General features: G+C 32.4%; 3 protein-coding genes across 3 annotated transcripts; 1 reads left to right on the top strand and 2 right to left on the bottom strand.

The window, feature by feature from the left end:
• Positions 1-816: 816 nt before the first annotated feature.
• LOC110998935 lies at positions 817-2,018 on the bottom strand. Its single transcript, XM_045630148.1, has 2 exons — positions 1,905-2,018; positions 817-1,777 (listed from the first exon to the last, which is right to left on the bottom strand). Exons 1-2 carry the CDS (start codon positions 1,972-1,974, stop codon positions 828-830), a joined length of 1,020 nt encoding a protein of 339 aa, XP_045486104.1. The 5' UTR covers positions 1,975-2,018; the 3' UTR covers positions 817-827.
• An 867-nt stretch (positions 2,019-2,885) lies between these two features.
• LOC110998937 lies at positions 2,886-4,544 on the top strand. Its single transcript, XM_022267751.2, has 4 exons — positions 2,886-2,985; positions 3,464-3,601; positions 4,058-4,211; positions 4,447-4,544. Exons 1-4 carry the CDS (start codon positions 2,890-2,892, stop codon positions 4,542-4,544), a joined length of 486 nt encoding a protein of 161 aa, XP_022123443.2. The 5' UTR covers positions 2,886-2,889.
• A 595-nt stretch (positions 4,545-5,139) lies between these two features.
• On the bottom strand, positions 5,140-14,075 carry LOC110998924 (negative elongation factor A). Its single transcript, XM_022267736.2, has 9 exons — positions 13,836-14,075; positions 12,634-12,888; positions 12,066-12,243; positions 11,494-11,646; positions 11,039-11,128; positions 10,130-10,416; positions 9,564-9,689; positions 8,615-8,902; positions 5,140-7,952 (listed from the first exon to the last, which is right to left on the bottom strand). Exons 1-9 carry the CDS (start codon positions 14,043-14,045, stop codon positions 7,875-7,877), a joined length of 1,665 nt encoding a protein of 554 aa, XP_022123428.1. The 5' UTR covers positions 14,046-14,075; the 3' UTR covers positions 5,140-7,874.
• Between the last annotated feature and the right edge of the window lie 2,655 nt (positions 14,076-16,730).

The following is a 16,730-nucleotide window of genomic DNA, read 5'->3' as shown; positions in this document are numbered from 1 at the left end:
GTCGTTCTAATGATATTGTATTGAATTGATCATAAATTAATTATTGCGGTGAAACTTGACAATAACGAAGAAGAATAATGTTAGTGCTTTGGGAAAAAGTTAAATGTGACAACTTTAAATGGCCAATTACTGTTATATTTTATTATTATAATTTTCGCAGATTTAAATAGGTATTGAAAATCTGAGCGTAAGTAGTGTATAACTAAGATTAATTTACAAATATTTTAATTTAGAAAATGTTTCTTGTGAAGAGACAAATGGCGAGCGTAGCCCATTAGTCTCTGTTAAAATTTTATAATGTACTTATATACCAATTTTCCCATCTGAGTATTGAAAATTTATAACATAGGTAGAAGTAAGATTAGGTAATGCATAGAGAAGGTATGTAAGCTAAAGTTTGAGATAACCTTTCTGACGTTTATAAGTATTGCCATAATAATAAATTAAGTAGCAACAGATCGAGTCAGCGCACAATAAATCATAAAATAACAATTGATCGTATCGCATTGTGTCTTCTCTATCGCTCAGTCTATGGGATTGCACAATGCTGGATCAAAATTATCTGCGGTCGATATTGCGTGGAGGGTCCACGTTTATCTAATTGTTAAGCAGTTTAACAATGAAATATTTTAATGTTATTTAGGTGTACGATTTTCAAAGATCATACAATAATACTTTTAGCGCGAAGTAGGTCGGTTTTAGACTAAGGAATAGTAATAATAGGTATGTTTCTGCGGGATTTGCAACAGACGAAAGAAAAATTAAGTAAAAACTTTATTATCAGGTTTTTTAAAACGAAATTGACTATAATAATACTATCATCGCATTTAAAGTTCATCTTTTTTATGTTCTCGTAATTGTTCATTATAATCGTTTAAAATAAATTCAATTTCGGTGTAGTTTAGTCCCAATGCCTCAAAATTAAAATCTTTATTATCTCTTATATACTTATGTATATCATTAAATATACTCACGGCAGACTTCTTCGATTTATATAGCTTCATACAATACGGCTTTATATTTTTCATCAGTTTAAAAACTGGAGATAAAACCTCTTCAGCATTTTCGCTAAACGTCACCGCAACTTTGAAAATATTTAGAAGGCCATCACAGACCATCACAGTAGACATTCTTTCAATCAATCCTATCATCTGATACATTCTAAAATTCTCGTAGTCTATTCTATTCCTTTGGTCTTTGTTGCGCGCAGCCAAATGTTCCTCCAGAACCGTGTTAAACAGATCTAACATTTTAAAAACAACTTCCGAATCTAGCTTCGATATTTGCCTGTAAAACGGTTCCAGGCCTTTCACTTTCATCACCCGCGCTTGTAACTTTGGGTTATTTGGAAGCCAAAAGTAGAGAATATCTAAGGCGTGTGCTTTTAATGCTAAATTTTCCTCATTTTCGAATACATCCAGCAACATATCAACAATATTGATTGGTAGTAATGTGTTAGTGGTGGTCGGTGCAGAGTTAAATAATGTCTTGATAAGATTCAAAAGCTGGCCTCGTAAGGAGACATAAGTTGTTCTTATATTAGGTATGATGATTGTGTCAACACCATGTAGTTTGAAGAATGCGTATGTGTTGTTCTTAGCTGCTATAAGTTCAGTTAAGTCACCTAATAACCTAGCGATGTTATCATAGAGTTTTTCTGTGTCTTCGATAGGAACTATTCTCTCGCGAAGAGTCTTCTCAGCGTCTATGGTAAGTCGCTCTATTTTTCTGATAGTTTTCTCTATATCGTTTACCGACTTATCCTTACTAGTTATATCTAAAATTAATTAAATAAAAAAATGTTTAAAATAATTTAAATTAATAAAGATTGAGAGTCTGATTGTCTTCAAAAGTTCCTAATATGCCTATGCATTAAAATTATATAAGAAATAATATAATAATACCTTCGAATTCTTCCCCCTTTGAATGTTGAAACACGCAAATCAATATAAATAACATAAGGAATCGCCACATCTTTATTTTCTCTTGTAAGTCCTAATATGAAAAAATTTAGGATGTTTATTGACAGTTAAATTGTCATTCTTATAGAAAAATTAAGTGAAGGTAAAATCAAAGAAGGTAGTAAGTACAAAGCATAAGGTTTACTTGGAGAATATAAGTTAAGCAGAGGATCTAGCAATCGCGTCTGGAGGGTTACACTGAAAAGTTAGTTATAGTTTACCCTTTTTTGATTTATTTTTAAACATAATTTAAGTAAATAAAGTTCTCAATTACGGAATTGTATGATTTTTAACTTAGCTTACAGCATCAAAAAAACTATAAAATGAAACACAGTTCACGCCCAATGAATCCACCCAGAACCATTGTAATAAAATACTTAATATCCCTTTATACAAGTACTGGCCAACTCTTTTAGGATAAGGCTAACTTACATCGCAGAAAAGCGTAAATTGAGTCACATAAGATATAAATTGGTCCAACAACGTAAAAATATAAGAGAGAGAGAGACTATTGCCACAAAACGGACTTTAAAAGCAGTATATGACAATATTAATTTATTTGACTATACAACTCGATTACTGTTTTATTGCTAGATATGTATTTCAATACTGTCCCGCCAAATGTTGTGTACATGATAATTATATACAAAACTCTTCATCAACAGAACCTACAACTTATTTAAGGGAAACAGAGAAGTCATGCCTTAACAAAGGTATAGTAATCCTGAAGAGAAGACTTCACTGTTATAAGTCACATAATTTTGCTTTGTCTAGTATTGCCATTTTAAAATTGATTTTTCAAGATTTTTATATGACGCATTGATAATAAGTAAATTTTGACATCATATCAAAATAATAGCCGACTGAAACGAATGCAGTAAATTTCAAAGAATATTGTTTAAACAGCTTTAAGATTAATAATACTTTTATGGAAGACCTAATAAGGTTGACGTCGTGTGATGATGGCCGATGTTGTTGCTTGACACCTCGTACCAGTGTGGTGCTCATTTCCATTATAGGACAGGTTTGTACGTAGGTATCTACGTTTGTAGGATTATAGAAGCTATAACTGCATTCGGTTTCGATTCGCGGTGAAAATTAATTGCGTATGGATGTAAGAGAACACTGGTCACTTACAAGTAATAACAAAACAGACTTTACAATGTAAGTCGAAATCCCATCACGTCTTTCACAAATAGGAACAAAATATTGATAAACTTTCCAATATGGACCATCGATTTGAATGCTCAATTTTTATTTGTAGGTAGGTTACATAGTATTCACCAAAAGAAAGCGGTTTGCAAAGTTTTAAGTTGCGAAATCTTATGGTTCATGAGATATATTTATTTATACTTTATTGGAAAGTTTAACCCAAGTTACCACGTACGTAGTAATAAAACCGATGATGTTTAGGTACCACTATCAAATTCACCCAATGTGTTTCCCCTTTTAAAGCATATCGTGTCATCTAGTGGCGAGTAGTAGAAACTTTAACGTTACAGGTAGGGTGCTTATTGGAAATTGTATCCAATAATGGCAGTGAATGTATAGCCGGCCCACGTCATGTAGACGTCTTACGGAATCTACTATTAACATTCTTCCAAATGGCAAATATGCTACTCTTATTAGGATCTATTGTAGTAAGTAGAATCAGTATATAATATTGTGTATTAGTTCTAAACTAACAATAATTCCAATTACAAAAATGAATTTTTAACGTTAATGTGAATTGGATTGGATTATTAATTTAAGCTATGACATTTGCAGTTTCCACCAGCAAATGCAAGAAAAGTTAAGAACTAATAAATATATGTGTACGATGTACATAACCCAATTAGTTAAGCTATTTGATAATTAGTAAAATATAGTCTAAAATTGTCATATATCTATCAACTACATAATAATAGGTTTTCCTGCCACAGTACGGAGGTTATCTTTATTCCAATAAGATGCTTTTAGTCTTGTAGTAAAATGAAGATTGTAGAAAAGAATTCTAGCGGCCTTTTGATAATAAGTAAGAACTAATAAGATAATGGTTACGTTTTATTACACGAATTTAAATTTATTTGGGCTTTAACGTATACTTCCCCTTTAAGGAATATGCCTGGCTACTACGAGTTTACTTGTGGTACACTTTAGCGTTTATCGTTCTCGGTTTCGTGGTGTCCATCGCTGGATTTCTCTACCGTTACCAACATAATGGCGTATGGAGTTTGGTCTTCTTGGTACCAGAAGTCACTTTTCTTTTCGGTATATCTTTATATTAGTTAAAATACCATATAACAATTTTCAGAGACCAATCCGAGTAGCAAAACTTGTAAAAAAATTATTTACGGAATGAAGTTAAAACGCGGTTGTAAAAGCAAAAATATTTGACAAAAACGAATGAGTATTTTAGTTGAGAGAGCAGCTGATTGAATGACTTAGTTTTAGGAGGGGTAAGCCTTGTTCTATGTGTATGGGTCTTTTCTTATATTGATTGCAGTTATGTACCGGTGCTTGCCTTTAGTGGATACCTATCGAAGACGAATTGAAGTAATCGGGAACTACCAATTTAAACCAAATAAATGTACTACATACTAAGATAATTCTGTATAATTATTCGCTTATACCTATATATATAGATTTCTGGAGACCCAAAAATAATAAAATCACAATAAATTTGCTGCGCACTACGACATCGGAATTTTTAACTTTATGTGTGCTTATTGACCATCCGAGATGGAACATATTAGTCCAAATTTTGATAGAAGTGTACAAATAACCAATCGACGGATTGTAATAGCCATCTGTCGATACAAGCTATCCATGTTATGTCGGATCGGTGTATGTGGATAGGTAGACCTTTGAATGAAAATAACAGTTAATTTCTGCTAAAATCCTATCTTAAGATTTTCACTTACACCAGTATATTGATTGTCAAATATGAGTGTAAAGAGCGAATAATAATTGCATTCTATCCGTTGCCAAAAATGGATGGTCTTCGTAGGGTAGAGTTATTGGGATGCAGATAGGAGATCGATCGACTGTCACGGTCTGAGCTCAAATTGTTATCAATCTGAGATTGTGGATTGATTATTGGGATCGAGCGTAAAAAGCGAAGGCTTTCTCATAAACGATGGAGTTTTAGAATTATATATTACATGTTAAGGAGTTAGGGTTATAAAATAAAGTATACTTTCAAATATGTTTTTCCTTTAATATTTTGTACTATCTACTATATACAAAGTGAATTAAATAGAAATACAACAACGTAAAACTAACTTAACACTCGTAGAAATCTCTTCTATTCATCTATTAAAATAAAAACCTAAACTATTTATCTTAGTCTGCATGTTTAAGATCCGACATGAGGCGTTCGGTTTAAGACATTGAATCCACTAGTACAAGTTGCGGCACGAAACTCTAGCGCTGACCGTTATTGCGCAGAAGTAAAAAATAAGGTACCGGAGGGGGGCTAGCGGAATGAAGAGCGTCGATTGGCTCTCCAGTCGCATTCCGTCCCCCGCACCACAGTACACATGCGCATGAATCCTCTCCACGTATCGGCCAGCGCTAGACTTACGTGCCGCTGCCTATATGATATAATCATTCGTAAAATTTGTTGCAAGGCCACAGATTTTTGCAAATGTTCTGATATTGTTTAACACGCTGACGCAAAGCACGATAATATACGCCGTTGTCGTTTTAAATATATAATATTTCATTAATTATTGTAATACAAATCATTATTTATTCACTTTTAAATGAAAAAGTGTTTTGTCTATGGGATACTTAACTCGATGCATCACACTGAATTTAGCTATGTCGGATCTTATAAAATTATTCCAGCTTTCCGACGATACAAAACATCCAATTATTTTAAAACAAATAAATTCAGCCTTTTTATTGAATAACATAAAGATCTATTTCTATTTATTAAAAAAGTGAAGGCACTGATTCGAGCCGAAACTTCTTCATGTGCCATACCAGAATCGCGATATGACGGCGAATTTCAAATTCGTTAAGATCGTTTGCACTTGTCTCCAAATAGATATCAAAACAGCCTTCTTAATGTGGCTCTGGTAATCAAATTAAACATTAAGGCACTATTTCGCGCCAGTTCAATGCAAAGGTATTTGAGAAAGAAAAACCTATTTCATGCAACTCGTCTTGAGTGTGAAACAAAAGAGAAAATCAGTGATACTAGAGAGTCCGAATAAACCACAGGACAAATCTAAAATGTTTGGATAGCGACGATATAAAAATACTTCCTGTCTTTCAAAGTCCATGGACTGTTTAGACCTAATCAAAATTTCCTACCGTTCATTACAAAAAATCTCTCAGTTGACTAATATGTAAGGTCTCGCACAAATTTACTATTTAAGGTTGCCAAGCGTACATTGTATGCGTTAGCCTCATATGACAAATCCTAAGTCTTGGATTTCCTAAATATATTAATTAATAAAACCAATTACGATAAAAAAGCTATTACTTAACATTACAGTGAATTACACTAATCTTGGTCGCGTGAGATTTGAGAACATGGCCATTATACTAAACGCGTACGTGTACTAGATACGTACAATATATACTTCAGTGTACTAGACGCGTATGTGTACCATTAATACTAGTGTACGAAACGAGTATGCGTACGCGTCTAATGCCCTACGTTTACGTTGGGAGACTTACGCATTTATCCTCTATTTTCAGTACTCTTATTTGTTCGCGAAAAAGCAGCTTTACTATAAATTTAAGATATGTTTATATGTGTAAAACAAATTCAATTTGTTCTCCGCGGATAATTATGATAAAACCATTTATTATAAAAGTGTACAAATATATAATATGCTCCGAGTTTATAAAGAAATACAAAAATGTAGCAATATTGATGAACACACGCACGTAGATTTTATATCTTTGTGCAACATGCTTATTTCCATACTGTTACTCAATCTTTATTTGGAGTTATACTACTTTTGTCGCGTTAGGGCAATATGATGAGAGTACATTTTTAAGATGTGCGCGCACACCGTCACAAAAAACTGACACCCAGAAGTTAGCTATAGTCAACATATTAGTTTTTTTTATTAATGTCGTGTTTTCTATAACAGACTAACTTTTTGAAAAGATTTTTATCCTGTTAAGCCAAAGAAGTATAACTTCTAACGCGTGTAAATAAGTACACATGTATTTCTTCTTTTAGTGGGGTACTTACAGCAAGGTTCTAGTATTTTTGAGTTTACCTAGTTTTAAGATTATATTTCAATACATATTAGAATATTTCTCATGTATGCAATCGGAAATGAAAGTTATTCTTAAGATTCTTTATGTCAGGAAATGCGCAATCTCTTCAGCATTGGTACAGAGTTTATGGAAAATGTAAATTATGGAATTTTTTATTGTATTTTAATACTTGAGATAAACATGAATTGGAAATGTTTTCTATACATATAAATATATTTCGAAATTAATATTTTCTCATAATTTTCCTTCTAATTAGGTTTTAAAAGCAAATAGCTAATTAACATCTAGCATATATTGAAATAGTGATTTTTTTGGCACGTATTCAACGTACGAGTTAGACAATTTTTCAAATCAAAATTTTAACGCCGATTTTTAATACTATTACGTTTAGATATGAGCTAGTCAATAAATTTAAAAGCACAAGAATAGAGAACATTAACCCTCACAAGTGTTATATTCTCGTTTACCACTGTTCATATTTATTCTGTGACCACTTTTCACACCAGGAAGTAGAGAATCATGTTAGCCCATTCAAAACTTCCACTGTAGTTGAATATGAATATGTGGTATTCACCAACAGAGCCGTGGAGAGCAAAAAACTTTCATAGTTTTTCTTTGAATAGATAAAATCCACATTCTCCCAATTTCACTATGGTAGCGTCATTCACTAAGTCACTTCACTTAACACTAGCCGACACTTTGGTTGGCTATTGAGACAACCGGTTGTTGGTTGTTGGCTGATATCACAGTGGAGCCCGGGGGAATCTGAAATGTGAATTTTTATATCATGAAAAATAGGAAACATATAGTAGAAATTAAAAAGAAAAAAAAATGCATACTAACTTTAGGCTATATTTTACAAAAAAATTTATAGAACAGGGCAAACGGGCAGGAGGCTCACCTGATGTTAATCATCATAACAAGCACAATTATGAAACAGTCTCTTAAATATAGTATGCAGGATATATAGTATAATCGATAAATCGATCGATAGTATAATCTAATGAGTTATAGTGAAAAATAATTTTGACTGTCGTAATAAAACATTGTATGAGACTGACATTTTTATACAAAGTCTACTGGCTTTTTGGATTTAAATTTTAACACAACAGTCTAACATGTGATTCAAAAGATTGCCAGTTTCTTCTTATTTAATATCCTATTCGAATTTGTTAATTAATTTGTAAGATACAATTTAAATTTTGCCTGGAAATTTTGTTTCAAAGTCAAATCAAATCAAAATTTATTTATTCAATTTAGATGCGACTTAAGGCATGCTTATGAATGTCCGTTCGCAAAACTACCATGAGGCCTTGTTAAAAATACTTTAAAATTTTGTAAATGAATAACCCTTATAAAATACCTAGTTTCCGAATGATCAAGCCAAATTTATTTATTGTTTAAAAACATATTTAATAGCATTTTACCTTTTGTGGCATCATACCATCAATATGCCGGTACTTTTTAAGCCGCGTCCATTGGCCATTATTATAATTCATCTGGAAGTGCATCTCCGACAGCATTGTGAGGTAGGTGTCATCCGACTGCAGTACATTTTCGATATTCTCTGATAATTTGATAGTGACGATATTGCCCAAATTTGGGCAAGGGTTGTCTCTTGAGCCGGCCATGAAGCCAAGTATGAGAGCTTTTTCTGGTCGCGTCACGCGATTTGCGTTTCTGAACATGTCTTGGGCTTCCAGCATTTGTTCGCGCTGTAACAAAGATGATCAACATAATAAATTGGTAATTTTTTATCCTTAACTTTATAAGCGATATTGTTCAAACGTTTAGTGGTAGTGTAGAAAACTAAAATTATTATAGAGATTGGTATTTTTTGTAAATTATTTTTTATTAGACTAATGACGAACAAGCCAGGCAATTCTATTATACATATATTATATAATATGTCAAAAATATCTATTTATACATAGACACAAGCTGACCTGGCAAACTTCTTTTTGCCATGTATATCATTTATAATAAAAAATAGGGGTTGATCGTAGAGGGTTGAAAATTAGGGTTGTATGTATCTTTTAATGCTGTTGATACAGTTGATAAAAGAATAAAAATTTATCTAATAATTTAAAAATACATTTAGGGGATGAAAAATAGATGTTTCCGATTCTCAGACATACCCAATACGCACACAAAATTTCATGAGAATCGGTCAAGCCGTTTCGGAGGAGTCTAACCACAAACGCCGCGACACGAGAATTTTATATATAAGATATATAAATAAAAAATTCTTACGGGTAGAATATTTAAGTTGAGTCGTCAATTGCTTAACACCGCGAGCAATTATTCTACAAGCACAACTTTGCCCATAACTTTTATATTTCTAGAAATCTTTTAATAATGAATAGCAAAACTTACTGTTAACGAGAGGCCTCTTCGGGGCAATAATTGCGGCTGCTGCTGTTGTTGTTGTGGTTGCTGTTGCTGCACTTGAGGTTGTACTACCGCCGTTTGTATTGGTTGCACCGGTTGCTGAACTTGTACCTATAATAATATCAACAATATTAGTAAGAAATAAAAAATGTCACGTCACGGCACGCCTGGCAGATGTGAAACATCGACATTATTTTGTAAAAGTAATATGCAGAAAAGAACAGACTGTGATAGGAACTAAATAATTAATGATAAAATAAAATATTGCGATTTTTTTCCAGATAACGATGACTATTTGTTGAATAAACATTATTTTCATTAAATATTTTTGATGTGAAATTTACTACTGCATTTAGACTGTATATCATATATATATATATATATATATATATATATCGGCGACGTGTCGCCACGGCATGCGTCGCCACGCCAGAAATCGGTTTTACGTGCGGCTATAGATGTTTCACATCAATAAATATCTCTTTGCTTGTTAGGTACTTATCTTTTATTATGACTAGTTCAATTAAAAATAATAATAATTTTTCACATACCGGATGACCAATAGCATGCTGCTGCACTTGTTGTTGCGGCAGCACTGGATGGGCGATGGGCTTCACGTTCTGCAGAAGCACTGTTTTGCCGCCCTGCTGCAGCAATAGTGCAGGTGTGTTGAGAAGGTTCTGGGTGGAGAGTAATACCGGTTTGCCTGGAGCAAGCACCAGTTTACCACCGCCGACCACCAGAGGTTTGGTTTGGACTGGCGTTTGGGCTGGTGGTGGTGTGCTTTCAGATGCCTGTTCGCTTGGTTCTGGTTCAGTGGTTGGTTCGGTGGTGCTTGCTGCAAAAAAATAATAGATAAGTGACCGTCCAATTATAAATATATTATCAATTACGTTAGCATTATACGGGGCTCTTTGATTATATTATTTGGTGATTACGTCAAAAGTAATTATTTACTTTTTACACATATTACCCACACATTGTCTATGTTTGAAAATGACTTGTATTTTCGACGATTCCTACAATAAATTAATAAATAAAATTGGTAAAAGGAGGGGGGGGGGGTTTAATTGCAGTTTATTATGTGCACATATATTTATGTCTATGTATATATTACGATCACATATAGTCTAATCTTTGAATACCCTTAATTAATAACAAAAAACATATTTTCGGATTATTTTTGAAAATATATAAACACACATACTTTGCTGAATTGTCATAGGTTGATTGTGGAGCTATGTAATTCTATCATCTATCTAAGTAGCATCTTCTTTTTGTCGTTCATAAGTGTACATTATGTTACCTATACAAATAAATGATTTTTGATTGATTGATTAAAAATAAATCATGTATTGCAATATAAGGGAAACATATATGTTTTAAATTTGGAATATTATTCTTTAATATTATAGAAAAATATGAATCCGGCGTTGCATTGTAAATAAAAAAGTATTTACGTGCGGGAGTCTCCTCTGTCTTGATGTTCTTGAAGTCAGGCGGTGGCGGCGAAGTGGATGGTGGCGGTTTCTTGACACCCTCTTCCATTTCTATTCATAACAGTTATAAGAATTAACCTTCTCTGTATTTTCATAGACAAAAATGTATAACAGAAATTTGTATTTTGCAAACATATATAACACAAATGTAGTTATTATTTTCAGTTTATTCAACTTAGTAATAAAGTAATAAGTAAAAAAAATCTATTGGTTTGAGACTCAAATAAAAGTAGGATATTGTTGTAAGAATAAAGTCGAGAAGTAACCCATACATTATTATTCCAATTATGAGATTGCCTATTGTTGAGCTTGTTCAAAAAAATATTTCCTATTCATCTTTGTTCGACTAATTACTGCACATAATAAATAATAAATAAAATTTTGATTCATACAAAAAGCAATACTAATTCTCTCACCTAACTTTCTCCTCTTTTTAATCTGAGCATGTGTGGCAGGCTGTTCCGTGATATCTAGAAGCTTAATTCCAGCTCTGGGCGGCGGAGTAGGTCTAGGCACTGGCTGTGGAACCGGTCGCGCAGTCCACCGCGATGGTAGGCCTTTGAGAGGAGCTGCAAATAAATCCCGTAAAATAAAACATATCTGACTTCAAGAAAAAATGAGAATTTATCCATCAAAATTTTTGTACCATACATTAGGATTATTATATTAGTATTTAATACATAAATGGACATTTTACTAAATGCTTAATTACATTGAAAATATCTATAACCTCTTTTATTTAAGCAAAATTCAAACACAAATACATCAAGAATTGATGAAATTTATGGTGTTATTTTTATAAAATACATGGTTAAATCTAAAATACTTGTGGTAAAGTCATTGACTATTGTAAGCAATAATTGTTGCTTACAATAGAGGTTGAGAAACAAAGAGTGACTGTCTACCTCTATCGGGCTAGTAACAAAAAATCTGCTGGAAGTGACCCCAACTGATTAATATTAGTATTCAAATTGAATAGTTAACATACTTGTGTCGGTCATTTTACGTGGCATTCCCCTACTCCTAACGGGTACAGTGGGAGCTTGGGCTTTCTTTTGGTTGGCTTGAACTTCGGCTGCTTTGGCCAACAGCTCACTTCTTAATGCTACAGATTTGGGTTTTCGTTTTAGTGTAAAATGTTTCACTGGATTGGGTTGTTGCCCCACCTGCAAATGACATTATATTAATTACTGCATGAGATACATAAAAAGAACTTTAAAAATAATTGAAATTATATATTCTGTATAGTATGTAGAAATTTAAATAATGTAATATATACTCCTAAGAAACATATCTTCTATTAGTTTACGATAATCATTGTTAATATATTATATTTTGTATCTGTTAAAAAATTCTATATGTTTTATAAGAGTTCAGGTAATTTCACTGAACAAAAACAATTTTGTTTCATTTAATGAAAGTCAGATTTCAATGCCTACATCTAAATTAAGTAAACATGGTGAATATGTTTAAGTTTTTATATTTAGAGTATTTTATGTATAAAATATGATGAAAGTACTATAAGATATTATCATGGTTCTTGTAGGAAAACTCACCACTGAAACTAAGGCATTTTTATTTAGATATAGGCACTCAAGTGGTAAGAGTCCAAGGTCTGAATGCTTGGCCAATAACTTCCTGAGCTCATTAATCATATCACTGAATATAGGTCTTGTCTCATCAAACTCTGCTATCTCTGTATTAAGGGTTCCTGCAGATGGGAATGTCTTGAGCACTTCAGCAAGCATAGCAACCCAGAGGTCCGAGTCCACACCTGCCACTTCAATAATCTCTTCCAATTCATTTTTCCACTGAAATTATGCATACAAAGTATAATGTCAGGTGTATTTGTTATGATTATGGATAAATATATTATGGAAAACCTAATTTTAAAAATAAACCTATCAATCTACAAGTACAAATAGTACAACATAGTAGTCAGACCTAGACACTTTTTTATTTGTATACAGAACATATATGTTGAAATGTAGTAGAGTTTAAAGTAAATAAAGGTATATTAATGTGGATGCAGGTAACACTGAACTTAAACAATCTCATGTAAATTGGTCAATGCAATGGACCAATTAAAGGAATGACTTAATTATACACTATTAGAAAAAAAAGCTACAGATTGAAGGGAGTTTCTCCAAGACCAGATCCTACTCTACTAATCCAGATATGTGGGAGCAACCCAGAGAGCGACAAATATGGTTAGGACTGGACTTAGGATTAATTTTTTTTACTAAAACACTTACAGAGGTTAACCTTGTACTACAATAGTAAAGAAATAGGTAGGGATTTAAAAGTATAAATTCAGTTTGTTGTAACAAGATTAATGGGTATAAACATGCATAACCTAAATCAATATATTTCACATCACCTCTGTGTATACCGCTACCAGAGTTTCAGGGTGTTGAGAAGAAATAGTGGCATTTTCTTGGGTTAATTATTGAATGAATATATCAATATATACAAGTTGCCTTTTATATAATTAATAAGAATCTCATACTGTGCCAATAGTAACTTAATATAAATGATAAATTTAACAGAATATCTGTGGAATATTACCAATACCTTCTTGTAAAATACAACCATGCGTGTTATAAGTGCTGCAATTAAATTGCATTTATTTGACAACAAACTTAATTTTATTTACACCTGACGATCTCACTCACTCTAATTAAATTTAAAATAAATACGAAAGAGACGCAATACGTCATGCAGTTACGCAAAACCATAGAATAAAAAGAAAAGTTACCTCTTCAACATTTCTGCGCGGGATATGAAAGAAACTAAGCAACAATTTCAATTTCACTTGTGTCTGTAAATCCGGGAAGCAATCCTTGATATTTTTTAATACTTCAGCATTTAATTGTGTGCAAATTGAACCAGTTGTCCACGAATCATTCGAAATCCCGAGTTTATTGTGAAGCCACAAGGATGTATCACTATCCCGAACGTTCGCCATTTTGCAACTGAACTAGTGACGTCTAACCGTAACGTTTTGCTTTTTCATTTTCCTGTTTTGTTGATATACTGTCAAAGTCAACGAAATATAGAATGAGATATATCTTTATTCGATATTTGCCACAGATTTCTTTCTAGGAGAAGTGTCTATGGTACCACGTTAAAATGACATTTTTCGTATCACACAACTAGTCCCATATTTTAGAATATAAACTTTTTGTACTAACTTTTTACTTATTTGTGTTAATTTGAAAGCCAATTCGAGTTTAGAAAAGCTGTGTATAAGTTATAACAGATATTTTCTTGATTTATCTACCATCTGTTTATTACGTAGCGGTTAAGACAAATACGGACCTTTTCCATTGTTAGATCACGTAGTATGAACACTAAGCCACAGATGGCGTTATATTACTGGTTAAGCATTGTAGATTTTTAATCATTACTATATACAACTTTAAAACCTCGTCACGGTTGGTCTATCTAGTATCTGTTAATGCGAACATTTTTCTTCCTTTTTAATTTAGAAGTGGGCCTAAAGCTACGAAATTTAAGACTTTCCCCGCGCGTCTCCCTCAGCCCGCTTAAGTGACATACGCAATCACCGCAGCGCAATCGGCAACGGTCGCATCTTAAGTACAAACTACAAACCCTAGGGCCTAGGGCATTCGAACGGTGCTTAGGATATGCGAGACAATTAGATAAAATATTAATACATGTGAGGTTTACTTAACCAATGCGCATACAGACCTACAACCAATATTCAACCCAGTTTGACATCGAACTTTTCTGTTCATCTATTGACTCTGTGAGACGCACACTCACATGCAGCCGTTTCCATTTGAATAGTTATAAATTTAAATTTTCTGCGTTTTCATACTTAATTTCAATCTTTAATTTTTTTCGTAGTTTTATAAATTCATCATTGTTAATTTTATTCTTCCTATCTCCCTAAGGTATTTATGGTTTATCTATAAGTGGAGATTTGTAACCAGTATAGTTTTTATTTTATTGTAATCATAATTTACATTCTGTTAAAATACTGTAAATCTTCCTATAAATGCAATAAATAAATAAATAAAATAAAATAAAAAATGCCACATTAACCACGTGGAGCGCCATATCAAAGGGTGCACCGCATATCCAATTCTACTCATCTGGGCTAAGCGTATTTATTTGTAATTGTCAAAGCCGAACATTATCTGTTTGTTTGTAAGAGTAATCTCTATAACTTCAAAACAGTTGAGAATAATTTTAGTATAATATACTCGTAGAGTTTACTTAAATACTCTAAAAATAGTTCATCTAAGTCTAAGGCGGCCTTCACACTCGGTATCCAAATGATTTAAAACCTGGCTAATACGAGAACTTGTTTGATAGGTATGCATTATATGGTAGGCAAGACATATGGTCCTTATTTGTTGTATCTTAATCAGAATAAGTCCACATGAAATTGCAGCCACCTATAGGAAGAATGCTAACAAGAAGAATGTACCTAATCAGAGGCTTTGCGAAAATCCAACACGTCTTCCATAACGTTGGATAGACCACTGAATATAAAATAATGTAATATGATTTCGTGTGATCGCTAGTGGCACTTTTATGGCACTGGTAACATCCCATATACTTTTAGATTTATCTGTAACATATATAATGACTAGAACGCATTGAAACATAGTGGAAAAAACCTTGGCGTTCTTAAAAATGCCTGTACTGATCATACGATTACTTTATTATTCTACCAAATCTAAACATTCTTAGAATCGAATTAAATTAATCACCTGTTCTTAAAAGAAAATACCAGATACGTGTCGAAGAATACGTGCGACATTCCAAGCTCCTTCGATTTGGTACGCCGCAGTTGCAACACCAATTTCAAATATTCTGGTAGTTTTCTGGAAGACATTCTAAAAAAAAATCTTAAAAATATCCAAAAAGGTTTTTCTCTGAAAGTTGAAATTATTGTAATTATTATTTGTTTTGATTATAATTAATTTATGTAGATTTTTGCTCCAATATTACTTTGCTACGCGAACTAGGTGAAAAGCAATAAGTAATGAATATACGTATATAGTCACGATCATTATCATTTTACGACTTCTATTATCTATATGCAAATTTTAGTATAAAACCAGTTTTCATTTTTTGTACATTTTCGATAGTTTCTGCCAACACAAGATGTTTTTTAAAAGATAAAAAAATACTTTAAACTATAGTAACATATTTTTATGACTAACACAATATACTTATATGACAAAATAGCTAAATTGGAATCTACTATAATTCTTCGTGCATATGAGATTTAACATTGCAGATTTTTTTATTGTAGGATAAGGATCTCTTTTACTCTTATACGTATTAGTAGCATCAAGTCGCGTTGGTAGTAGTAGTTGGTAGTGTGTGTGGTATAATTACTAAAACCTAAACATAGCAATGATATATGCAGTATTTACAATCTTCTTAACCTACACAGTATCTAAGCACAAAAATATTTAAAAATAAGATTAAGGAAAAAAAAAATCTTTAACACTGGGTGCAAATTGAATGAATGAATAATATAATGAATGACATAGTTTATAGAGTATGAACATATAATTTTGTGTGTAGTGTATTTTACTTAAACCTAAACTAAGCCTTTGTTACTGTTCAGTTTAGAATATTTTTTGACATTATTTTCTTTTATAACCAC

The sequence above is a fragment of the Pieris rapae genome, chromosome 11 (assembly GCF_905147795.1).
Source record: "Pieris rapae chromosome 11, ilPieRapa1.1, whole genome shotgun sequence".
NCBI classification, from domain to species: Eukaryota; Metazoa; Arthropoda; class Insecta; order Lepidoptera; family Pieridae; genus Pieris; species Pieris rapae.
The sequence above is the reverse complement of the archived record's forward strand: the minus strand, read 5'-3'. Positions and strand labels throughout refer to the sequence as shown.